Source organism: Bremia lactucae, linkage group LG19 (genome assembly GCF_004359215.1).
Source record: "Bremia lactucae strain SF5 linkage group LG19, whole genome shotgun sequence".
Lineage (NCBI taxonomy): Eukaryota > Oomycota > Peronosporomycetes > Peronosporales > Peronosporaceae > Bremia > Bremia lactucae.
The window spans coordinates 564,175-588,733 of record NC_090628.1 but is presented as its reverse complement, the minus strand read 5'-3'; the positions used below and the strand labels follow the sequence as shown (position 1 = coordinate 588,733).

At 44.2% G+C, this 24,559-nt stretch overlaps 7 protein-coding genes across 7 annotated transcripts; 2 read left to right on the top strand and 5 right to left on the bottom strand.

Annotated features, from left to right (window-relative positions):
- Positions 1–1,004: 1,004 nt before the first annotated feature.
- Positions 1,005–3,212, bottom strand: CCR75_001469 (uncharacterized protein; the record flags this gene model as incomplete). Its single annotated transcript, XM_067959572.1, has 1 exon — positions 1,005–3,212. One exon carries the CDS (start codon positions 3,210–3,212, stop codon positions 1,005–1,007), a length of 2,208 nt encoding a protein of 735 aa, XP_067823864.1.
- Positions 3,213–4,814: 1,602 nt separating this feature from the next.
- Positions 4,815–5,165, top strand: CCR75_001468 (uncharacterized protein; the record flags this gene model as incomplete). Its single annotated transcript, XM_067959571.1, has 1 exon — positions 4,815–5,165. The coding sequence occupies one exon, from the start codon at positions 4,815–4,817 to the stop codon at positions 5,163–5,165; it is 351 nt and encodes a 116-aa protein (XP_067823863.1).
- A 7,676-nt stretch (positions 5,166–12,841) lies between these two features.
- CCR75_001467 (uncharacterized protein) lies at positions 12,842–16,396 on the top strand (the record flags this gene model as incomplete). The annotated part of the gene is made up of 3 exons (XM_067959570.1): positions 12,842–12,928; positions 16,060–16,167; positions 16,196–16,396. The coding sequence occupies 3 exons, from the start codon at positions 12,842–12,844 to the stop codon at positions 16,394–16,396; spliced, it is 396 nt and encodes a 131-aa protein (XP_067823870.1).
- Positions 16,397–21,216: 4,820 nt separating this feature from the next.
- CCR75_001466 (uncharacterized protein) lies at positions 21,217–21,641 on the bottom strand (the record flags this gene model as incomplete). The annotated part of the gene is given in 2 exon segments (XM_067959569.1): positions 21,217–21,361; positions 21,373–21,641. The coding sequence occupies 2 exon segments, from the start codon at positions 21,639–21,641 to the stop codon at positions 21,217–21,219; spliced, it is 414 nt and encodes a 137-aa protein (XP_067823869.1).
- Positions 21,642–21,767: 126 nt separating this feature from the next.
- CCR75_001465 (uncharacterized protein) lies at positions 21,768–22,502 on the bottom strand (the record flags this gene model as incomplete). Its single annotated transcript, XM_067959568.1, has 1 exon — positions 21,768–22,502. One exon carries the CDS (start codon positions 22,500–22,502, stop codon positions 21,768–21,770), a length of 735 nt encoding a protein of 244 aa, XP_067823872.1.
- Positions 22,503–23,350: 848 nt separating this feature from the next.
- CCR75_001464 (uncharacterized protein) lies at positions 23,351–23,639 on the bottom strand (the record flags this gene model as incomplete). Its single annotated transcript, XM_067959567.1, is given in 2 exon segments — positions 23,351–23,583; positions 23,597–23,639. The coding sequence occupies 2 exon segments, from the start codon at positions 23,637–23,639 to the stop codon at positions 23,351–23,353; spliced, it is 276 nt and encodes a 91-aa protein (XP_067823871.1).
- A 384-nt stretch (positions 23,640–24,023) lies between these two features.
- Positions 24,024–24,517, bottom strand: CCR75_001463 (uncharacterized protein; the record flags this gene model as incomplete). Its single annotated transcript, XM_067959566.1, is given in 4 exon segments — positions 24,024–24,158; positions 24,188–24,262; positions 24,347–24,433; positions 24,452–24,517. 4 exon segments carry the CDS (start codon positions 24,515–24,517, stop codon positions 24,024–24,026), a joined length of 363 nt encoding a protein of 120 aa, XP_067823866.1.
- Between the last annotated feature and the right edge of the window lie 42 nt (positions 24,518–24,559).

Genomic DNA, 24,559 nt, shown 5'->3' with positions numbered 1-24,559 from the left:
ATAGCATATCGTTCGACCTTTTGTTTATGAAAATAGCATCGAATGGGCGGTAAGGCGATGCTACGATCTGTGGGGATACGAAACCGCTAAATACAAACGCTATTTTTTATCATTAACGACGATGTAAGGAAAACAGTTGACATCGGCTTGATTTTAAGCTTTCTAGACCTGTATCGCTATGTGGAAGACAGCGACTTTGTCAAGTTTCCGACGAGCTGTAAGAGAGACTCAATTATGACCCAGTTTCCTTATTGGAACCCCGTACCCCTCTATCCACTATGGGAAATGACGGCTACAGGCGCCCAACTATCACGCACCTTTGGTTCCGGTTGGCAGGGCGGCCATCCTTTGGATGGTTGCTCGTCTGCTTATTAGTCTATCTCCGGCGATGTGCTATCGTACCCACGTACTTCCCGGTCCCAGTTCCAGTGCTTAACCACTCGGCCTATCGAAAGTCCGTAAGATTTGTTTAACGTTGTATTTGCAGCTAAAAATTATTCTCGCGTAAACTCTTGAATTGCGTGCTCATGAAGTAAGTTAAAAGGAATGTTTTTTCTCTTGAAGATAAACGTAGACACGCAGGAGCTTCAGGACAGCTTTTTACTTGTTCAATAACAAAATACTGCATAACCATATCAAATGATGTTTTAATGAGCTAAGGCAAGATTGACATCGCAGTATATTAGTGCACTCTTCAAGAGCAGCAAGGCATTCGACTACGACAGCCTCTTGATCGGCATATAATTTGTTGCAACTTTCACTCAGTATTTCGTTTGGCTTAAAATACGTTGGACCAATTATAAGCTTCAGGCTACAAGCTTTTTTAATAACGCAATGTTGTATATTTATTGGCAATCCTTGGGACATTAATGAAAAACACACGGAACTTACTCGAGTCATTTGTTAATACGTTTGCATGGTAGTTGCTTCCCCACCAGTAACGCAATCCGTAGGCTGCAGTACGCCCGTATTCGTCTCGCAGTTTATGACTTGAAATGTGTCACTTAGCAAGTCACTGTCGGCGGTCTTGCGCCTTTGTAAGATTGAATCTCAGCCATTCTTTGCCGAAGAAAATGATTCTCAGGATCCGCCATATACTCTCTTGCCGTCTTTTCTAAGATACTGGATGCGGCATCTGCAAGCTTCATCAGTCGCCAGTATTGTGCCCGCGTCATTTCGTGAGGCTTCTCATCGAGGCAACAAAGTGCACCTACCACGACTTTTTCAGCTTTTCCAGACTTCTTCGATACACACGGTACGGACAATGGAAAACCAGAGTAAAAGCGTAGGCTACGCATTGTCACGGGTGCAATATGGTAAAAGCGCATATCTGCTTCCGCGTGGCGAACAAGCAACGGTTTGTCGTCCATAACGAAATGCTGACAAAACGTTTGTTCCCGTGGATTCCCACTTCCAATGTCCCAATAGTGTGGCGCATTCGTCGCTAAAAGCGTCACAACTTCTTGTTCCACCAACGTTACGACACTATGCGGACAGCCCATTTCTGCTGCGGCGAGCGAACAAATGACATTGAGCTCTGGCACATTGGCAATGTCATGAAGATGAAAGTGTTCAATCGCAGCGAGTCGTTCATTTTCGTTCGCTGGAATCGGATATACAACCGATCCTTCTTGTGCCGGTTCGTTTTCGTTTGGAACGACAGCGGCCATCATCGGATACGGTCGTGCATTCGCACTAGCAAATTGACAAGCATCTAGATCTTTCGGACAATTGTTGACATTCAATGCCCGTTTGGCCGCTTCAGTTGATTGATATTGGTCATTCGTCGAATGAAGGAGTTGTGCGTTCTTATCAGCTTGAGACTGGGCCTCTTCTTGATCAATCAGCAAGAGTTGTTCCAACACCATAAACGCAGCACGACGCTGTCCCTGGGTAACTTGGTCCGAGTCGTCACTGACGACTTGAGTCAATAAATCCCCCAATTTCTCGCTCGAGGGCGATTCCGAATATCCTGAAAAATCCGACGCTGCAGTACTCGACGTATCGGCTGTGCTCACAGAGTGAGGGGACGACAGTTCGTCTGGAAGCACACGCTCGGGTCCTGGTCTCACGGAAAGCATGTGGTCATAATTGCAAGCAATGACACTCTTCACACAGCGAACGCAGACCAAGATCGAAGCGACTTGACCCGTATACGTCTCCATCTTTTCTGTCGACGTACAGGACGTACAGACATAGTATCCACACAAGTAGCACCGCGATCGTGGAATGAGGTTGATAATATGCTGGAATTTTCGCGTACAACAGATACATCGTGGATTCCGAACATGAAAAGCTGAGTGGTCGGCAAAGACTTGCACGCCAAAGCGACGACGACGAACCACAGGGGAGAGTTCCGAAGTGCCACGAGCAAGACGTACGAGTCGAGTTCGAACGGCTCTGCGAGCCATGATGGGGGCATTGTCATCGTCAATGTTTAAAGAATCGTCCGGTTTGTGCAACGCATGAAACGTGATACGCAGCTTTCGGCTCCCAGCCGTTCGCTCGACTAAATACGCGGTGCTGACGTTTCGAAGCTGTGCGACGCGACGTTTGCTGTCTTTTAACGCTAGACGAGCTGGGAGCGATTGCGACTGGTGGGCATCAAGAGAGATCTGTGTAATGGTAAAGCTGTCCCCTTCGGGTTTACTACGAAGCACTTCTCCAAAGCACCATTGCTCATTCTTTCCAAGAATGTTGGAATGCACAAAGTTAGACGTCTTGACGGCCACATGTTGAAGCGCGCGATCGTTTTCGTACTCGTGGGGACGTTCAACGTACGCGACGGAACCAGCAATGAACGAATTGTCATAAAGCCCTTCCATCGTCGCAGCGTGTAGCTGATCCGTGGTTGCTCCCAAGACGCTTGCCACTTCTTCAATCGTGGCATCAAGTCGTGCTTGAGCGAGCACTTCGTCTTTTCGTTTTAGCAATGTAAACGCTGACGATCTTTCAACGCGTTTCCAATTCATGTGGTTTGGTCGAAAAAATGGCAATTGCGGCAATTCGGCGAAATTAATAAAGTTGGCAAAGTCGACGCCGTCATGTTGGGCTTCCGCATCGGCCATCAAGTCGCGTAGAGCAATTGAAAGCGAGAGCGGGGGTGCAGGGGGTTCTCCATCGTTCCATAAACTCGGATCGGACGCCGTAGTCGCGTTAAAAGGGGTTGAGCGTCCAACGCGTTTGTTTAGGTGAAAGCGCATGGTCTGCATAGTGCTTTGAGTATCACTAGTGCACGACCGAGGAAATTTGGAAATGTATTCGTTAGTGGCTTGGAGGATCGACGGTATCCTTTCGTTCAAAATATATATATTAGGCATTCAACGAAAGGTGAGACGAATACCGTCAAGACTGATAATCAAAGATTTACAATAATTTTCTAGTACGACTGACTTCATGGCGGACAGACACAGCCAATAAACAAGACGCTTCGTACTGTACTCAGTGGCATGGATAGCGCTTTGTTTTTGCAGCTAGTCTTTCTGTAGAGTGGAGTGGTTTCTTAGGCGCTAACAATCGATTGGTCGTGACAAAAGCGACTATTGAGTGAGAATTGGGGCTACACAATCTGGGTGGGTTCTGCATAGTTGGATTGTTGAATATAAGATACACCGAGACAATGAACAGGTTTCAATAAGACTTTCGACTTACAGACTCGAAAAAGGGCTTTGGTTCTGGTATGTATATGATAATGCGATTTGCAACAAACCGTATTGTTGTCCCTGATCGCGGGTCTTTGGGTAGTCACAACCGAACAAAAATGAATGCTTGTAAGCGTTGTGTCCAGGCTCCTTTTGCTGCCTTGTCACGATCAGACAGAACTCAAAATTTTTGTTTCTGCTTTTGAAATTGAAAGTTCTATAATCCCTCGTATTGTTTGCACCGAAATATACGTGTAATCCATGTACACTGTGCTCCGTAAAGGTTACTAAACAAATCGTGTTTTTGTTAACTCAGGAAAAGATGGCAAACTTTTTTGAAGTTTTGTAATGGGAAAGGGTCCTATTGCAATTCGGGCTATATTGGAAGATTAGTCGAGGTACGCCAAAAACAGCCAGTTACTTGCGTGACCTGCACGAAACAAACTTGCGTCGTACATGTACTGTAAATTGTGGCAAACGGTGTGGCTCTAGCAATGCCGTAGCAACAACGTTTGTGCGATAAACTGAACAACGCAAGGAATAACCTTTAAAGCAATCAGTGATGCCAGAAAAGTAGAAGCATTTGCAGACATTTCTAGTACAATATATGTCAATAATTGAATACCGCCGTGGGTTGCGCCAATAAATTGGTCTACTCGGTTCAGATGTTGAGCTGAAAAGAGCTAGAACTTTACATAATGCGCAATTCATCCAGCACCTTTAAATTCATTCGGAACTGAATGATCTCCTCATTAGCTTGAAATGAGCAAAAACGTACCGGTGTATTCAGCAAGTACCCAGCGAACTGGCTTCGTTCGTAATAGATTGCGATGCTGAGAATCACGACTTCAAAGAACAAATAACGGGTACTATGCGGGACTAGCAGTCGCATGTTGTGCATAAATTTGCGTTATAATCTGCTCTTCTGCAGCCAGCAGGGTGGGCATAGATGCAGCTCCCTCCCATGGAGAGCAAGTATCGAAGCCAAAATATCACTGATCCGTACTGTGGTTCTTCGTGCCCGATATGGTGGATAAAGTGCAAGGGCCTAAGACTTCCCAAGCCAAAAAGAGAAGCTACCATGCATGGGTGCGGGACTATCGCCTAACGGCCTAAGTTTCTTTACGGGTATGTAAAATCTCACGGGTGCTTGTGACGCGGGCACTGCAACATATGTTCTCGACGTCGATTTGGAAAAGCTCCCGTTACGTAGAGACCGGGGAGCTACTGGAGAAGTTACGCACGTACGGTATGACCATGCAGAATGTGGCTTTAATCGTCTGTGACCAGCAGGTGCAGGTGATTAATATCTGTCTAGCCTGGCACGGGCGCAGGAATTGCGCCCATTTGTTTTACGACCAGATCGTCGAAATGGAGATTGTGGCTCCTGCTAAAGGTCAGACCACACTTCGTGCTCCGCAAAGATTAAGCTCTTTAAAACTGGTAAAGTGCGGTCTTGGCACACTGAACAAGGTCACCATGCAGTGCGTTCCCATGCACAAGACTTTAGGATCTGTTGGTTAAAGTGCGATTCGCATTGCAGCAAAACAGCGACAAGGTGCTTGTGGAAGCTTTGTACAAGCTGAATATCGTACTAGCCGAATAAAACAACATACTGATCATTGACTAATGTCCCGAGCCGGAATTTGCGTCGGGCTCTTTGAGATGCGTGACAAACTGCTCGATCTTGACCACTTCGATAAGCAGCACGTCATTCGAGTCTTAACTCTGTTATTCAAAATGCTACTTACTGTACCCGCAAATCTTCTTTCCTAATGTGTCGTCAGACTGACTTTTTCTACGGTTAGAAAAGCTTGAGGCAGCATCAATTTACAGATCAGGCGAAGCTACCAGAGAGTTTTACTTAATTTGTCATTCAGTTAGAATTGTAGAGATATTTATCTTAACAATCCTCAAAAGGATTGTCAAAATTCTATCGATCCACAACAGATTCACATACAACATGCAGTGGTTTAATGTATAATGCAGCCATTGCTGACGGCCACCTCGTGTCGTCGTCCCTACCCATGATGATAAGGGATAACGCATCATGTATGAGTGCCACGGTGAACCAATAAGTGGTCATCGTGGACGTGAGAAGACTTATCTCCCGATAAGTCGCGACTTCTACTGGTCACGCCAGTATGAGTTCGTCCGCAAGTAATTACGTGCTTGCGAAGTTTGTCAACGGGTAAAGCCTAGCGTTTCATTCGTGCTCTGTTACAACCTCTGCCTGTTGCGGCAGAGTGTTGGCAGTCCGTATCTAGAATGTCGTCTTCGGATTCCCAAAGACACCCAGAAGAGAAATGGTGTTCTTGTTTTTGTTGACCGTTTTAAAAAGATGGTTAGCCAAAGGCTGTGCTCTTGTCTCTATTGACACAATATTCTAACTCCATAGGTTACCCCGTGAACTGGTCTCAGATCGAGACCCTAGATCCACGGTGGAATTTTGGCAAACAGTGTTCAGATCACGTAGAACACATTTAAAAATGTCAACTTCGATCAGCCTGAAATAGATGGTCAGACGGAGCGTGCAAACCGTATTCTCGAAGAGATACTTCGCAGATACTTTTAAGAGTTGAAGCGAGTTCCTGCCGATGGTAAAATTTGCCATCAACAATTCAGTGCATGCTTCTACAAAGCATACACGGTTTTTCGTGAATGGCTTACGCCACCCACATATACCTACCCTGTTTGAGAAGTATTCTTATTTAAGGGAGAAAAAACTCGCTCGAGCAAAAATCCTTTTAGCTCTTGTTCATCACGCATTAGCCCTAAGGCCAATGCGAAGATTACCAATGTTAAGCTATATAACATTGAAGTAGACAACGATGCTGAAACACTCAGCATCAAAAACAACAATTTGAATGGGCATGACTATACTCTCAATAATAAAGAGAGTAATATTTCCGCAGTGCTAGACGCTCGCACTGAATACAAAAATAAAACCGAGTCAGCAGGTGAATTCCTGCTGGCTAGGGAAACAGTGTTCCGTTTCGTACCGGATTTAATCGCTGATGCGGTGGACCGACTGAAACGGAACTCTGACAAAAATGGAAGAGCAAACATACTTTCATTTAAAATTAATGACCTAGTCCTACTGTCTACGGTAAATTTAAAAGCACGTAGTGACGAAAGTAGGCAGTAATAAATTACTACCCAGATAAATCGGCCCCTTTCGTGCATTACATCGGCAAGGCAATGCATACACAATCGAGCTGCCTCGTAGTATGCGTACGCATCCTACCTTGTATTTTGGGCGTCTCCGCCCGTACCATCCGTACGAGGTTCTTTCCGATTCCTAATTACACCGGAACGGTCGAGGGCATCAGCCAAAGCCTGATGGATCCGAGCCAAAGACGTATTGTCTCGGAAAAGGGTCTGATTCTCTTATACCAGACGATCCACTCTTTCTTTCAAGAAAGAGATCTTCTTACGAGCTGTCAGCAGCTCGTTTTGACGGGACTGATGTGTCCTTTTGTTCGCCAACTGTTCAGTCGCAATCTGCGTACAACTTTTCAACTGGTCACATTAAACATTATCGACCGTCACCGCTAACTCGCAACGACGGGATCGCTCGTGATCAAGATTCTCCCTTAAAAAAGGGTGGGATCCAAATCACGATGTTGAATCGGGCTCGTCAAACGAGGCGAACCCGGCTTTTTCTCCGTCGGCATCCATTGATGGATTAATTGGTGAGAAGCACTTTCGTGTTGAAATTTTCTTGAGCCACCATGAGGCAAAGATGATTCAAACGAATTATCTTGTTCATTGGCGAGGATATTTACGCTCGCATGATAGTTAGCAACCTCGTCTCCAACTGATGTTGGACGTTCCGGGTCTCGTCTTGCAATACGACGAGACCCATCCTCCTCGGTAAAAGGTCCACTCGCTTCCCGCGCTCGTAAAAGGATTGGAGGTTCACAACTCCTTGACGCATCTTGTCAGAGATGAGAGTCCTCCAATGGGATCTTTGAGGGAATACGCTTCCTTAAAGGCATGACCCGCACCCTTGAATTAGCATGGGCATGAGTCAGGCAAGGAATCCTGCCTCTCGAGACAAACGGTGCAACTTATAGCGTGCACCGACTACGGTCCATTTCTCGAGCCGTCGACGGAAAGCTTTTAGCTTGTCAAGCCAGACTTTGCGACCTATGTTTTGAAAATTTTGTATTTAGGCTGTTCAAGCTTGGAACAAAGGTTTGACATCCTTTGCCCGCTTGCAAGTTTATTACCGATGCCGATAAAAGACATCGATGAAGAATTTCGTTTCATCCTCACCAGGCTTGTAGAGCCTGGATGAGTCTAATAACAGAATATGATTTTGATCGGTCGTACTAGACCAACGAATGCGGTTTCTCTTAGAGGGTGACCAAGGCCTTTTATCTGGAGCGAACCGCAACGTATTGCGGCCCCTCTCCTGTTGGCTCATGTCAACGTTATCGTTAAGTTGGCCCTGGGAGCGATCGCGGGGGGGGGGTAATGGGGTGTACCGTTACATAAGTATTATTTCCTATAAGAGGAAAAAATGAAGAAGTGCAAAATTATTATCTGTATCATTTTTGACTTAAATAGTCCCAGTAATACCAAATTTGGTATTATTAATGCAATAAGATATTAGCTCTATTGATTGGTTGATTTAAATCTAAATCAACCCCGCCAATCGTTTTAAGACACGATTGTGTGGTGCGCAAGGAGGCGCCATAATTACTTAGATATTAATATAATAAGTTCAGTGGTAGATAGAAGATCGTCACGTAGGAAACTTGTTATAATAATACAGTTTTACTATCCCCTAACTCTAAATCCGTTGATTACCTTTTGGTAGCTTAAGACCCTTAGCTACCTAGAAACTTTCCTTTGTACTTTTGTGTGTACGTGAAGTTTCGAGGCACTTTACCTACACTGTAATCAGTGTAAGGCTAAGCAGTACTTACCAGTACTAGTGAATGAAAGGTGCCCGTTACATGGTTCATAAGTTAGTAAGTGCGTATATACAATAGATGGCTATTTGAGGCGCGTTTTTAATGCACCTTTTGGCAGGCTGTAGAGGATACCCATAAGCGCAATCAACTGGATGCTTCTCTTAGACTTGCTGTGAGCGAGTATTCGGTCAGACTGCTTGGGTAGTATTAATATCGCCTAATAATATATAAATATTAAGGGAAATGCTATATTCACACCTTTTTTCCTTAAATTTACACCCTCCTGTAAATCCTTATCATCAAACCCTCTTCATTAAATTCACATTCTTTCCGCGCTTTCTTCCCCTATACCCGATGTTCCAAAATATCGAACTGTTCCGCTTTATGGGATGTTTCACGTAAATGCCACTGCAGCTGCTTCTACCACAACAGCTCTCTGCTTCCATTAAGTGCGTGTAAATTTGCCACACACTGAGTATTGAATATTTGACGGCAACGGCGATACCGAAGTGGCAAAACTGGCTAAAGAACGGGAGGTCGTGTGTAGCAGAGCTTCCTCGCTCCTTGATTGTATTAATGTAGTGGTCCTATTTCTCGACTTCTTTCTTGTATGCTCTCTTGACACTCTCTTTACATCCAACTATGTATATTCTAATCTACATATATATTTACACATATGTACGGTAAGACAATGCGTATTTCCACAGTTATGTCTTGCTGCAACCTTTACTCCTTGTGTAAAGGGGCACTGCCGACTTGTACTGCTTCAGTAAAAGTCCACATTGCACTGCTTCAGTGCAAGTGGTGCCACACTTCACTTCACGTACTTAGTACGAGCAAAGGAAGACTCTTTTCAAAACACTTGCTTTAGAGAAGGTGAAAAGTAAACTGTAATTTGTAACGGGCACTGCCCACGTGAACTGCTTCTGAAATGGTTTGTATCGTTACATGAAATTAACACGCAAAGGTTGTTCATTAATATATTATCTACCGGTAGATAATATTTGTAGAATATTACTTTACATAGTAATATTCGAAAAGCTTATCCATTGGGTGATATAGGCCATTATATCCACGGCTGTGCCCCGTTACACCTCGTAGCGCTTTGTAGCCCTTCCATGGACCACAGTTCTATCATCTAATATGGACATATTAGATGATAATGGAAATACGCATCAGCACTCCTTTTTATATCACTTAGAAAGGATTACTTCTCCTTTTCAAGTGACATAGAAAGGAGTGCGGTCGAACGAATGAGTTTGACCGTAGGGAATGATGCCATCTTGGCCATGCTGTCCGGTTCGGACAGAGGTGCCCTCCCTTCAGCCATGGCCAAGTTCATACAACATGAACTTGACGAGGCAAAGGAGAAGGTATCCTTGCTTAATTAGCAAGGCTCTTAACATGCAGAGCTGTTGAGGTTACAACAGGAACAGACCCCTTTATCTGGATGACGCACACGCGTCGTCCCGAAACCTTGACGATTTATATCACTAATTTTACGGGAGTCGAAGAAAACTCCCTCCTGATATGGTTTGTCGAGTTGGACGATGCCATATAGGCTCGTCACATTGTCGATGAGCAAAGGCAAGTCACATTTATTGAATCAAATTTGGCAGGTTGTGCCCAAAACTTGGGCACTAGGCCTTAAGTTGCACGACCCATGCTAGATGCTTTTAAAGCCCGGCTCAAATTGACGTTTGAACCACCTAGAGCTGAGTTCAAAGCTCGATTAAAGCTTTTGAAACTCGAACAAGGGAAGCGTGATGTGCACGCTTATGCCTAGCATATACGACTCTTAGCAAGTTGTATCACAATCAACCTAGTCCTGGAACACACGTTGACTACGGTGTTCATGCAAGGTCTTACGGATCGTCCCGTAAAGACCCACCTGTTCCGCTTGGAACTGGATACGCTTGAAGAAGCAATATCCGTTGCGGAACAGGAGAACTTTAGCTTGAGACAGGCTCAAGCAAGTTCGTCATTGTATCGTCCTCCAAGACGACACGAGCTTGGAGGTCCAGAATATGGACCTCTCTTATGTCGAAAGCGAGAAAACTCGCTTTTCGAACAATAAGCGATTGCAGAAATGCAATCGCTGTCAAAAGTTAGGACACTACGCTCATTAGTGCAGTGCCCCACACTCAGTATCGAGAGGTACTGAACGTAATAACGGACTGAATGCCATATAAAAGCAACGCTCGCGGGTCCGACGTTGTTGCGGAATCGCAACAGCGAGGCGGGCCACCAAAAAAACGGTCGGGGTCAGTAGGGGCGCAGCGCCCCACTGATCCAGCAGCCTCAAGAAAATTTGCAAATCTCTTGACTGAAGTTGCTCCAGACACACAATCATGTGTCTCTGCATCTAGTGATGAGGGAAACCTCATCACCTTGAAGTTAATAGCGACCAAATGGTTTGTATCTTAGAACCCTATTGGACTGTGGAGCGTCGAATAACTTTATTCGTCGCCCGTCACTAGAGGGTCGTGGGCTCAAATATGTTGAGCGCGACATCTCTCCAACGAGGATGACGGTGCGTCTAGCGACAGGCGCATCGACAACAGCAATGAAACGCGTAGTTAAATTTCACTACACGTTAAGAGATTTACATCATGATGATAACTTCATCTTAATGGATTTGGATAACAAATTTGATGTCATCCTAGGTTTACCATGGCTCAGAAAATACGAGCCAAGAATCAGCTGGCAGCATCGATCCGTAAAGATGCCTGCCACTTGTTCTTCAGATGGCCATCTGATGATTGTCTAGGAGCGACCACAAGCGTGCGGATAAACTACGAGTGAGTGCGATGGCCTCACTTGCGATACGGTCGCTAATACAACTGCACAAGATCGCAGTGTGATTACTAAAAACACTGTGGAGTCAGCTGCCGGCGGCTGTGCGGATGCACAGGCGCCAATATTATGCCGGAAGTGGTAGATGATGGAGAGGTGCACGGGTAATGCGTCGCCCGAGGATAAATTTACAAAAGTCGTGGTCGCGCAGGTCATCAACAATTCAATCACAGTGATCGCGGTGGACGGAACACCCGATCTGATAACAATTTCCAAAGTCAAAAATCCTCTAATATCTTTCGCGGAAAGTGCCATTCGTGTGTAAAGCAACGACACAAAAGAAAAGACTGTCCAACTAACGTAGACAGAGGTGATGAAGATGAGCTCCTAATTTCTGTAGCAGAAGTGACACGATCAGTATGGCTTTTAGATAGTGGTGCTTCGTCTCTTATGACTAGCGACAAGAACGACTTCGTGCACTTCGACGAGTTAACGTGATTGCTGTTGATCACAGTCGCAAATTGTGAGCGACCACCTGCGATTGAAAAAGGCACAGTAAAATTCGCACTGTATCGAGGAAGGTCAATGCGATTTACCAAAGTCCTTTTTATTCCGGCATCAGTTAAAAATTGATATCGGTATCAACGTTGACAGCAAAAGGAGCGAAACTCGAGTTCGGCGTCAATTATTATTACACACGGCGGCAAATTTGTCACGAGTGTGAAAAGACAAAGTCGACTAAATGTCTTGGACGTGACGTCAGAAAAATATGATGTCAAAGAAATTGCGAGGCACGAACATAGATATTTGGCATGCTCGACTTGATCATTTACCCCCGTCTCGGATGCAAAATACTGCCAAAGCAGTAGATGGGTTCGCACCATTCCCTTCGATAAGCTTGATGACAATTTATGTGATGGGTGTGCCCGTAGCAAGTTGACTGCAAGAGTATATTTTACCACGGCGGAAGCCATGAAGACGAAAAATTAGCCAGATGTTGTTCACACTGATGTCATGGGACGTATGAATTCAAGATCTCGTTGTGGTGCCAAAATGTCGTATGTTTCATCGGCAATTACTCGAGTTTTCTTACGTCATCACGTATCTCATAAAGACAAAGAGCGAGGTACGTGATCATTTCGCTGAATACAAAGAACTTATGAAAACTCAAACTGGTTGTCGAATTAAGTGTATTCGCAGCGACAACGGAGGAAAATATACCGGTCGACGGTTTTCTAACTACTGTACGAAGAATGGAATCGCTCAAAAAAGGTCTACCCCGTATAGTCCTCAATAGAACGGACTTGTACTTCCTGCAACTGAGCAAGGAATGGTGGGGTGAAGCGGACACGACGGTATTTTACGAGCAAAACCGAATTTCGAATACGGTCCGAGGTGACATAACACCTCGCGAGATTGTTTACAAATCCGAACCTATTCTCAAACACCTACGTGAATTTATATCACGTGGATTGGTACATGTTGAGAACCTCGCCGTCTAAGTGGGAAAGTAAGTCACATTGCTGCAGCTTCCTTGGGTACAGTCCAGGCCTTAAGGCATATGGCGTATGGGACGAAGAAGACATTCATCTAAATACATTCCGCCCAACTCAATTGAATGAGCGTGAACCGTTTCGTTACATAACAATGCCAAGATCTGACTCTACACCTGTTGAGTTCGTGGACACACCGATGATATTATAAATGACCAGGGTTTTGTCTCAGCAGCGACACAACCTACTGTTAAATGGTTAACCTCGATGATGATATTTTGAAAGTAGTGTCCGAATACCTCTTCGTCATTTTTATAACAACCTTTGTCGGAACTACAACAGACTCATCATGGATCAGAATCAAGAACAGCTAGTCCATTGATATTGTACCTTTTAATTATCGAATTACTCGAATCCAATGAGCTTCACATGATACTCAAGATACTGTGATAGGATGCTGGTCGAGATACAAATATCCGGTCGAGTGTCATTTGCAGCGTAGCTAGTGATCCAATAAGCTCTCGATATGGTTTGGTCAACTTTGCCAGCTCAGTAGGTCTTACGAAATGGAAGATCTTGACCCGGAACATGCGGATTTCTTACTGCATGTGAATCCCTCTGACCAAAGGTGTTTAGCATCCTGTCGATGAATGTTGCCTGTTTAAGCACTAGACGACCTGCACGGCGTTGTAGTATGCTTCCATTCCAAGAATAAATTTTACCAAAGGACTTCAGTTAAAATTGTTCAGCTAGCAGATACTCCAAACAAATTGCTTCTGAAGCATCTGCACATCCAACGAGAAGATCATAACATATTAAGCCACTAACAGAGGTCCATGTGTGCTGTTTCGAATGAAGAGAAATTAGTCTGACAAACGCTGTCGAGATTTAGCCTTAATAAAGACTTCTCGAATTGTCTTGTGCCATAAAGCACCAGCTTGCTTTAAGCCATACAAACTCTTTCGCAGCTTGCAAATATATCCGTTCTCAGCTTTGACAGCAAGCGGTAATTTCATGAACACAGCTTCTTTAAGAGTCCCATTCACGTATGACAGCACACTGAGAAAAAAATTAAATTGTTGCTATACTAGCAACTGGAGCGTACATTTCAGTGTAATCATGGTGTAAAGGGGTGTATCGTTACATGAAATTAACACTAAAAGGCTGTTAATTCTTATATTATCTAAAAGGTAAATAATATTTGGGGAATATTACTTTGTATTAGTAATATTTGGATAGCTTATCCATTGGTAGGTGTAGGCCATTATATGTACTTGCTCCGCGGTCGGCTATGGACGAATACATCGTCAAAATAACTCGGTGCGAATTTTCGCACCACTGAACGCGCGCAAAGAGAGAGACAGATAAGACTTATTGCATGTTCTGTATTAGTATGTAATCAATAGATAGAAACAGAAGAACTTAATTATATTAAATTCAATTTACTTGTAACGTCTTTAAAGCAAGTGTATTAAAGAGAGTCTTCCTCTGCACGTACTAGTGTTAGTGAAGTGACGTGAGGCACCACTTGCACTGAAGCAGTGCGATGTGACTTTAAAGCATTACAAGTCGGCAGTGCCCCGTTACAGCTTCAGTACAAGTCCACTTCGCACTGCTTCAGTGCGATTGGTGTCTCATGTCACTTCACGTACACTAGTACGTGCAGAGGAAGACTCTCTTTAAAACACTTGCTTTAAAGACGGTCAAAAGTAAACTGTTTTTAATATAATTAAGTTCTTCTGTTTCTATCGATTTAATACGAACCTAATTATATATAATACAAACATGTAATAAAGTCTTATCTGCCTCTGCCTCTCTCTTTGCGCGCGTCCGGTGCTGACTGGACCGCGTAGATATAATGGCCTGTATCTATCAATGGATAAACTTATCAAATATTACCATGTAAAGTAATATTTCCACAAATATTATCTACCCATACGATAATGTGTTAATTAGCAACTTTAAGTTTTAATTTCATGTAACGATATACCTGTTGCATCACCCCTCCCTTAAACGATAATCACTCTGACTGTCATTGAATAGAGTGGTCACGGTAAGACCACTTAATTCAAAACGATGTTGATTTGTCAGAACCATCCTTTTCAATTCTTTCGCATGGCTAACGAGTCCATGCGGTGTGTGAATAGTGCGGCGCCTTCGGCTGCGATACATGCAGCCTTNAGACTGTCCAACTAACGTAGACAGAGGTGATGAAGATGAGCTCCTAATTTCTGTAGCAGAAGTGACACGATCAGTATGGCTTTTAGATAGTGGTGCTTCGTCTCTTATGACTAGCGACAAGAACGACTTCGTGCACTTCGACGAGTTAACGTGATTGCTGTTGATCACAGTCGCAAATTGTGAGCGACCACCTGCGATTGAAAAAGGCACAGTAAAATTCGCACTGTATCGAGGAAGGTCAATGCGATTTACCAAAGTCCTTTTTATTCCGGCATCAGTTAAAAATTGATATCGGTATCAACGTTGACAGCAAAAGGAGCGAAACTCGAGTTCGGCGTCAATTATTATTACACACGGCGGCAAATTTGTCACGAGTGTGAAAAGACAAAGTCGACTAAATGTCTTGGACGTGACGTCAGAAAAATATGATGTCAAAGAAATTGCGAGGCACGAACATAGATATTTGGCATGCTCGACTTGATCATTTACCCCCGTCTCGGATGCAAAATACTGCCAAAGCAGTAGATGGGTTCGCACCATTCCCTTCGATAAGCTTGATGACAATTTATGTGATGGGTGTGCCCGTAGCAAGTTGACTGCAAGAGTATATTTTACCACGGCGGAAGCCATGAAGACGAAAAATTAGCCAGATGTTGTTCACACTGATGTCATGGGACGTATGAATTCAAGATCTCGTTGTGGTGCCAAAATGTCGTATGTTTCATCGGCAATTACTCGAGTTTTCTTACGTCATCACGTATCTCATAAAGACAAAGAGCGAGGTACGTGATCATTTCGCTGAATACAAAGAACTTATGAAAACTCAAACTGGTTGTCGAATTAAGTGTATTCGCAGCGACAACGGAGGAAAATATACCGGTCGACGGTTTTCTAACTACTGTACGAAGAATGGAATCGCTCAAAAAAGGTCTACCCCGTATAGTCCTCAATAGAACGGACTTGTACTTCCTGCAACTGAGCAAGGAATGGTGGGGTGAAGCGGACACGACGGTATTTTACGAGCAAAACCGAATTTCGAATACGGTCCGAGGTGACATAACACCTCGCGAGATTGTTTACAAATCCGAACCTATTCTCAAACACCTACGTGAATTTATATCACGTGGATTGGTACATGTTGAGAACCTCGCCGTCTAAGTGGGAAAGTAAGTCACATTGCTGCAGCTTCCTTGGGTACAGTCCAGGCCTTAAGGCATATGGCGTATGGGACGAAGAAGACATTCATCTAAATACATTCCGCCCAACTCAATTGAATGAGCGTGAACCGTTTCGTTACATAACAATGCCAAGATCTGACTCTACACCTGTTGAGTTCGTGGACACACCGATGATATTATAAATGACCAGGGTTTTGTCTCAGCAGCGACACAACCTACTGTTAAATGGTTAACCTCGATGATGATATTTTGAAAGTAGTGTCCGAATACCTCTTCGTCATTTTTATAACAACCTTTGTCGGAACTACAACAGACTCATCATGGATCAGAATCAAGAACAGCTAGTCCATTGATATTGTACCTTTTAATTATCGAATTACTCGAATCCAATGAGCTTCACATGATACTCAAGATACTGTGATAGGATGCTGGTCGAGATACAAATATCCGGTCGAGTGTCATTTGCAGCGTAGCTAGTGATCCAATAAGCTCTCGATATGGTTTGGTCAACTTTGCCAGCTCAGTAGGTCTTACGAAATGGAAGATCTTGACCCGGAACATGCGGATTTCTTACTGCATGTGAATCCCTCTGACCAAAGGTGTTTAGCATCCTGTCGATGAATGTTGCCTGTTTAAGCACTAGACGACCTGCACGGCGTTGTAGTATGCTTCCATTCCAAGAATAAATTTTACCAAAGGACTTCAGTTAAAATTGTTCAGCTAGCAGATACTCCAAACAAATTGCTTCTGAAGCATCTGCACATCCAACGAGAAGATCATAACATATTAAGCCACTAACAGAGGTCCATGTGTGCTGTTTCGAATGAAGAGAAATTAGTCTGACAAACGCTGTCGAGATTTAGCCTTAATAAAGACTTCTCGAATTGTCTTGTGCCATAAAGCACCAGCTTGCTTTAAGCCATACAAACTCTTTCGCAGCTTGCAAATATATCCGTTCTCAGCTTTGACAGCAAGCGGTAATTTCATGAACACAGCTTCTTTAAGAGTCCCATTCACGTATGACAGCACACTGAGAAAAAAATTAAATTGTTGCTATACTAGCAACTGGAGCGTACATTTCAGTGTAATCATGGTGTAAAGGGGTGTATCGTTACATGAAATTAACACTAAAAGGCTGTTAATTCTTATATTATCTAAAAGGTAAATAATATTTGGGGAATATTACTTTGTATTAGTAATATTTGGATAGCTTATCCATTGGTAGGTGTAGGCCATTATATGTACTTGCTCCGCGGTCGGCTATGGACGAATACATCGTCAAAATAACTCGGTGCGAATTTTCGCACCACTGAACGCGCGCAAAGAGAGAGACAGATAAGACTTATTGCATGTTCTGTATTAGTATGTAATCAATAGATAGAAACAGAAGAACTTAATTATATTAAATTCAATTTACTTGTAACGTCTTTAAAGCAAGTGTATTAAAGAGAGTCTTCCTCTGCACGTACTAGTGTTAGTGAAGTGACGTGAGGCACCACTTGCACTGAAGCAGTGCGATGTGACTTTAAAGCATTACAAGTCGGCAGTGCCCCGTTACAGCTTCAGTACAAGTCCACTTCGCACTGCTTCAGTGCGATTGGTGTCTCATGTCACTTCACGTACACTAGTACGTGCAGAGGAAGACTCTCTTTAAAACACTTGCTTTAAAGACGGTCAAAAGTAAACTGTTTTTAATATAATTAAGTTCTTCTGTTTCTATCGATTTAATACGAACCTAATTATATATAATACAAACATGTAATAAAGTCTTATCTGCCTCTGCCTCTCTCTTTGCGCGCGTCCGGTGCTGACTGGACCGCGTAGATATAATGGCCTGTATCTATCAATGGATAAACTTATCAAATATTACCATGTAAAGTAATATTTCCACAAATATTATCTACCCATACGATAATGTGTTAATTAGCAACTTTAAGTTTTAATTTCATGTAACGATATACCTGTTGCATCACCCCTCCCTTAAACGATAATCACTCTGACTGTCATTGAATAGAGTGGTCACGGTAAGACCACTTAATTCAAAACGATGTTGATTTGTCAGAACCATCCTTTTCAATTCTTTCGCATGGCTAACGAGTCCATGCGGTGTGTGAATAGTGCGGCGCCTTCGGCTGCGATACATGCAGCCTTCCATGTCAGTTGTTACGTCCTCCGTTTTGATGATTATGTCCCGACGCCTGGAATGCCGTTTCTAATTTTTCTCGCTTCAGCAATGTGTCATTCTCGGAGCAACATCTCCTTCGCTTTAAGTAGCGTACGATGCCATGAGCTTCGATGATCTTCACCATCCCGTCATACTTTTAAGGTAGACTACGAAGTAAGATAACAATCATCTCGTCATCAGCAATTGTTTATCCTACTGCATTAAATCTCAGGCAGATATCATCAAACGCCATCAGATGGTATATGAGGCTGGTAGCATCTGGTACACCGAATTCATGCAGCTCTTTTCTTAATCGCATCCGGTTGTGCAGATTCTGCTTCAAGAATTCCTAAAGGACCCCCCCCCCGCATGCCTAAGCCGCTGAAGTGATTTTACGGACCATCTTCGAATAAATTGGTCCCAGAAGTTTGACAAGCACACCAATGGCCTTTATGTCCGTGGCTTTCCATTCGGGAGTGTCTTGTTCCGCGCCTTGCTCAAACTTAGGGTCGAAATGACCATGCAAATTTTTATGCGCCGGTGCCATCCGGAGGATGTCGTTCTGATCGTGCGATTTTGGGCTCGTAACCTTTTGATTAATTACTAGATGGTAGGAGGATAAATGGTAAGTGAGATATATTATGGAATAGACAAAGTCCTGGTTCTCGACTTCTTTTTTGTGTGCTCTCTTTACACTCTCGTTACATCCAGATGTGTCGATTCTTATCTACATATATATGTACGGGTAAGATTAATGCTCAATACACATCTTACGAGCTTGGGATCTTGCTGCAACATTTCCTCCTTGTGAACTGCTGCTTATCAAACCTCTGACTGTCAAACATTTTACCGTCAGATGACGCTACCAAGTATCATCTAGGATTTGTTGTAGATGTTGACAACGTTCCCAGAGACTTTTCTATCCCGGCTATTCGGATTATTTGGCAACAAAATTAGTTTACCGTGTAAAAATTCGTCGGCGTATCATGACTTTGACAGGATGTTATAAATCAACATATTGCTTTGCGGCGGACCATATCTTACGAAAAACACTCGGGGGTGATTCGAAATCATTGCCTGCGTTTGGAGAGGCCGACAATCGATATTCTTACAAAGTTCAATTGTCGAGTTTTGAGAGCTGGGATGATTGCATTCAAATAGCTACATCAGTCTTTAATGTATAATAAGCATTGAAACTGCATCGCGAAGAATAAAATGTTGCATATAAATTTCATTAAAAATCATTGGTACCGTTTTCACGTGTGAGCAATGGGAAAGACGTCGATCTTCATTGCAAGACACTTCGAAGTCTCCAAATTCGACCGTGGTGCTTACTGGACCGTCAGCGTTTTCTTGCAGCGTGCCATTTTTTGGTATGAGGTTGGGTAATTGCACTTTCGAATTTTACATGGGTAGCGTAACGGACACGCCGGGTGCACGTGCTAAGTGCTTCCGCAGATGAAAATTTGCGGATGTTATTCTGCTGGTCAGCATGAAGCGCCGCTTCTCTTTTCTTGGCGAGGCTGAGGTCCATCGCTTCTAGTCTGCTACACAAACCAGACTTGCTCGTAGAGCTAGCATAATGTCCAAGCGTACCAAGGCGCGCTGCTTTACTGTAACATTCAGCTATTAACGCGATGCCCACAGCCGCTACAAAAGCAGCGGGGTAGACACGAAAAAGTTTCGTGCTTGCCGCGCCAGTACAAAGAAAATCTATGAAGACAATTATCAGAACCGCCTCTGATATCGGTCTAATTGCATAGTAGCAATTAGACCTCGCAACTATTGGACATAATCCGCTAGGCCTTTCCTACCCTGACAGGTAGATAATAAGCGTGAAAGCAAGCGGGAAGCCTAGCAAACGCGCGTGTCAATTGCTGTTTTGGCGTGTCCTACGCGGGGTTAGCGACGTCTACAGACGTACTACATGTCAAAGCCCACTCTCTAGCTCTACCACTGAGTCAAGAAATGGCTAAGGCAACTCGATTTTGCTCCTATTGAGAATAGCCGAGTTCATGGTCATTTCCGTTTCTGTTACCCAGAGCATAAAACTTCTTCTTCCTTCCCCTTAAATGGCTCCACACACAAGACTAAAAGGCGGGCCTTAGTCTTCTTATTAGGTTCTAGATTGTACATAGTGATAATGGATACTGCCAAACGGTCATGGTCATTTCTGATCAGGGTGGACTCATTGTGCAGATAGGCGTTAAGCCGTACACAAAGTTCCTCGGTGCCCTGAGACAGATTATTATCCAATTGATCATTTCCAAGTAAAGCCTTCAGCTTCTCGAACGCTACCCATTGAGCATCTGAGAGGATCGCCAGCGAGTTCATCCTCAAGAGGATCAGGCTATACAGACTTAAACTTAGTTTTACTACAAGTGCTCTCAAGTACCTAGCTTTCTAAGTCAGGAAGACTTATAAATTTGAATATCCGCTTAGTTCTAAGGAAGTAAGGAAAACCACGACGAGGAGAGTCGTACAAGCTTGTAGAGCTGATCTAGTGCTGGTTCAAGGGACTGAATGATTCTTAGATTCAAGTGGAAAATAATGCTTGAGAGTATGTCCTTTAAAAGGCTCCTAGCTCTAGCGCAAGCCTTAGGAAGTATAGCGTACTGCGCACTTAAAAGCGAATTAAGAAGTACTATATGTGAGTTAGGACCAAAATAATCAACATCTCTACAAATTACTCTCGCTCTAGACCATCTTTTAACGAACGATGTATATGACGTGCATGGCTCTCGTATCAAGCTTTATGGGGATGCAGAGCTCAACGCGACAACCGAGATCCGCGAGCATGTCGCTAGCCAAAAGATCATTTTGGATATTCGTGCGCAATTATATATCAAGAGTGGAGAGCCTCCGTGACACGAAAGGGTCCACCCAACGGACCAACAACTTTTTCCCGCGCATGCGTTTATCAACGCGCGACCAAAGAACAAATAACCAACGGCAAAATTGCACACAGTACCCTTGGCCTGGGCTAATTAATACAGTCGCTTGCGCTGTTTACGGTCGACCACCTCCTGATGTATTTCAGCAAGCTTCTGAAGTTGACCATTAAGACGGTCCAGGTATGTCATGCGACATCTTGGCATCAGGTACAACAATGGCCTGAGTAACGACGGAGCCGGGACGCAGGCGAAGAACTTTATAGGAGCATGCCCACCCAACGAAACCTTAGGCGATAAATTTAAATTGGCCTGGATGACAAGCAGCAGGCATACCCAGTTCCTGGTACCTAAATTTAATTCCAATCGCATAACAGCAGAACCTGAGTATGTCTCGGTTGACACGTTATGACAGTCCCATTAATCCACGGAGTGTAGACGGGGACAAACTTCTGCCACGCCTTAAATCTTTTTGCCAACAGCTTAATGACCGTTGCCCTAAAAATGGGTTCCGCTGTCGAAAACCCACATCTCAGGCAGGCCGAATCGCTTGTGCCAGTCGAGCACAGCTTCGTTAGCCGTTATACTTGCGGCTGAGTCAACGGCAATCAGGTCGCAGTAGTGCGTAAGTTCGTCTTTCAAGACATGAACATACTTAGTAGTACCACACGATTCGCCCAGCCATAGGGAATCGAAATGCACGTACTCGTTACGGCGAGTAGCCGTCGACGGCTCGCCGCAAGGACGCTGGATAATCTTACTGCCCTTGACGTGACTACATAGCAGGCAATCACGTAGAAATTGACCTGCAACTAGTCGTAACCAACTGACGGCGAAATGTTCTTGCGAAGCCGTCACCATGGTGTTAATTCTACGGTAACCCTGAGCACCGCAGTGGGCGACGACCATCAGTCGCTTGAGCAATGCATTTGCCTTTCTAGGCGCCCACAACAGGCCTTCGACGCGTACCAGGCCATCGATATCAGCTGAAGAGGTGCGAAAAGGGAACTGCTCATCACGAAAGTCGGCCACGGACGACCACACAAATTGATCGTCTTCGAGTGATCGGAGGGGCGACGAAACGTCTGCAGCAGCACAGGTCGTCACCCGTTTCATAGCAATATGAGGATCAACTGCCTGTTGGCCCCAGCGAGATACAATGTCCGCCCAAGCATTATCCTCGCCTTTAATATGCTCGATACTGTAGCGTGAAGCGATGATTTTTAACACCATCGCTGCAACTTACCCCGAACATGGGTCCCACCTCTTTCTTCGATTCAAAAAGCAGCCCAAGATCTGCATGGTCGGAGTAGATTTTACTTTCTCTTCTCTGTCTAAGAGATACGCAAGGTTTTCACAGACACGTACAACAGGTATACATCCCTCTTAATTGCAAGCTAATTGAGTTGGGAATTCCTCAAAAAGACCCACACGTTAGACCAACAACTCGTGGTTCTGTTCGGAAACCGGGATACCAGCTTTCCAATCACCCACCAATGCCACCACGACAGCCCAACCTTGGTTTTAGGCTTCCGTAAAAAGTCAAACCTCGGCGTCTTTTATCGGTAAATGCTGCTTGGTTGATGTAGTCAGAATGCTCAACACGTTCTTGAACGCATCATTTTCATCACTCGACCATGAAAGATCGACACCAGTAAGTTGTGTTTGTGTCATTTTCCGTCCACCATTGGACATCACAAGTTCGAGTTTTGATTGCAAAGGCTGAATAATGCGTCATGGAATCCCGGCCAATTTACAGCACATAGGAAATTTTGCAAATAAGCTCCAGTTGGTGGTAGCGGCATGTTGCAACGTTTTCAATTAATCTGGCGAATGATGGATGCCCGTTCCATCGATTAGTTTTTCGCCACCAAATGACCTTGTGCGCGAAAAGGCTACACTTGCGCACATTCAGCTTGAGTCGACGACTTCGCAGAATTATAAAGAACTGGCAAAGTCTTTCAAGGTAGTCTTCTGGTCCCTTAGCAAATAAGAGGCCGTCGTCATACCAAACGAGCACCGAATCGCAAAGCATCTCACGAAACAAGCATTTAAAATGCATTGCCGAATGACTAGCACCTTTAGGAATTCACAGCGGGGTAAAAAAACATCCTCCGTGACAAAACTGAACATTTATGGCTTTCAGAATTTAAAGGCAGCTGCCACAACCCTTTAAAGAGGTCGAACTGGCCAAATCCATATAATCCAATTACGCTTCGAGTCACCACAGTCAGGTTCGGTGTCGCTCCGGGAAGAGGAATAATTAGCCGGTTGACCGGACGATAGTCAACGATGAAATGAAAGCCTTTACCGCCTGGCTATCGTACTGGTAGTGCTACACAAGCCCACCGATTTTGTGAACGAGGCCATTCTCGACAAGTACCTTTATATATGACCGCAAAATCTCACACTGAGACAGCATATTTCCTTAACCCGCTCCTGTATGGCTGTGCCCTTACAGTGATAGTTAAATTTTGAATGTCAGCATACACGAAAAGGATTAAGAGGCTAGCGACAAGAAGAGGTACTTTATGTCACGTACAGAGCAGCCTCAAAAATGTTCAGATCGCGCTGCACGAAAATGGCGCGCGCGGGATCCTTGTAGCTACCGCCCACTTCTAAATTACTCAATATTGTTACTACAATTAATTACTTTTTCTGGGAGATTTATACCCATCGGCATATACGAGAAAACGCAACGGTTCGACATCGGCAGATGGGTCTGCATTGACACTTCGCCAGACATCCTTGTATTCAGCAACTAGCTCGCGTAATGCCCTTGGCTTTACTGGAGTCGAAACCCGCCTTGAGGGCGTCGTCGATCATGTGGCTAAGAGCATCGTCAATTTCATCATTGTCCACCTTAAAAGCAAGATCAGGCTCCTTTGGCTGATGGTATCCTCGTCAGCCTCAATTACACTGACACCACCAGCTAATTGGTCGAAAAGTCCGTCAATATCGATGCCAATGTCTTGCAAATTACGTTTCCCCAACTGAATTTAATTCTCTTTGCCATCCAACACTAAACAAGGTCACTTGTCAAGTGTACGGGTTTTGATCCGAAGACTCAATTCAACCGAATGAAGACATTGCATATCAGCACCGCCCGCGACTCCAACGACCAATGGTGGATGTAGATCGTCCAGCACAACTTCGATCCCAAACTTTTTTAGCTAATCCACGATGCATCTTATAGCGATGTTGCTGTCTGCACTTGTCGGAGCAAAACAGTACTTCCAGAACCCCATTGGTCAAAACCCGTTTAGTACTTCCAGCTCGAGAATGGATTT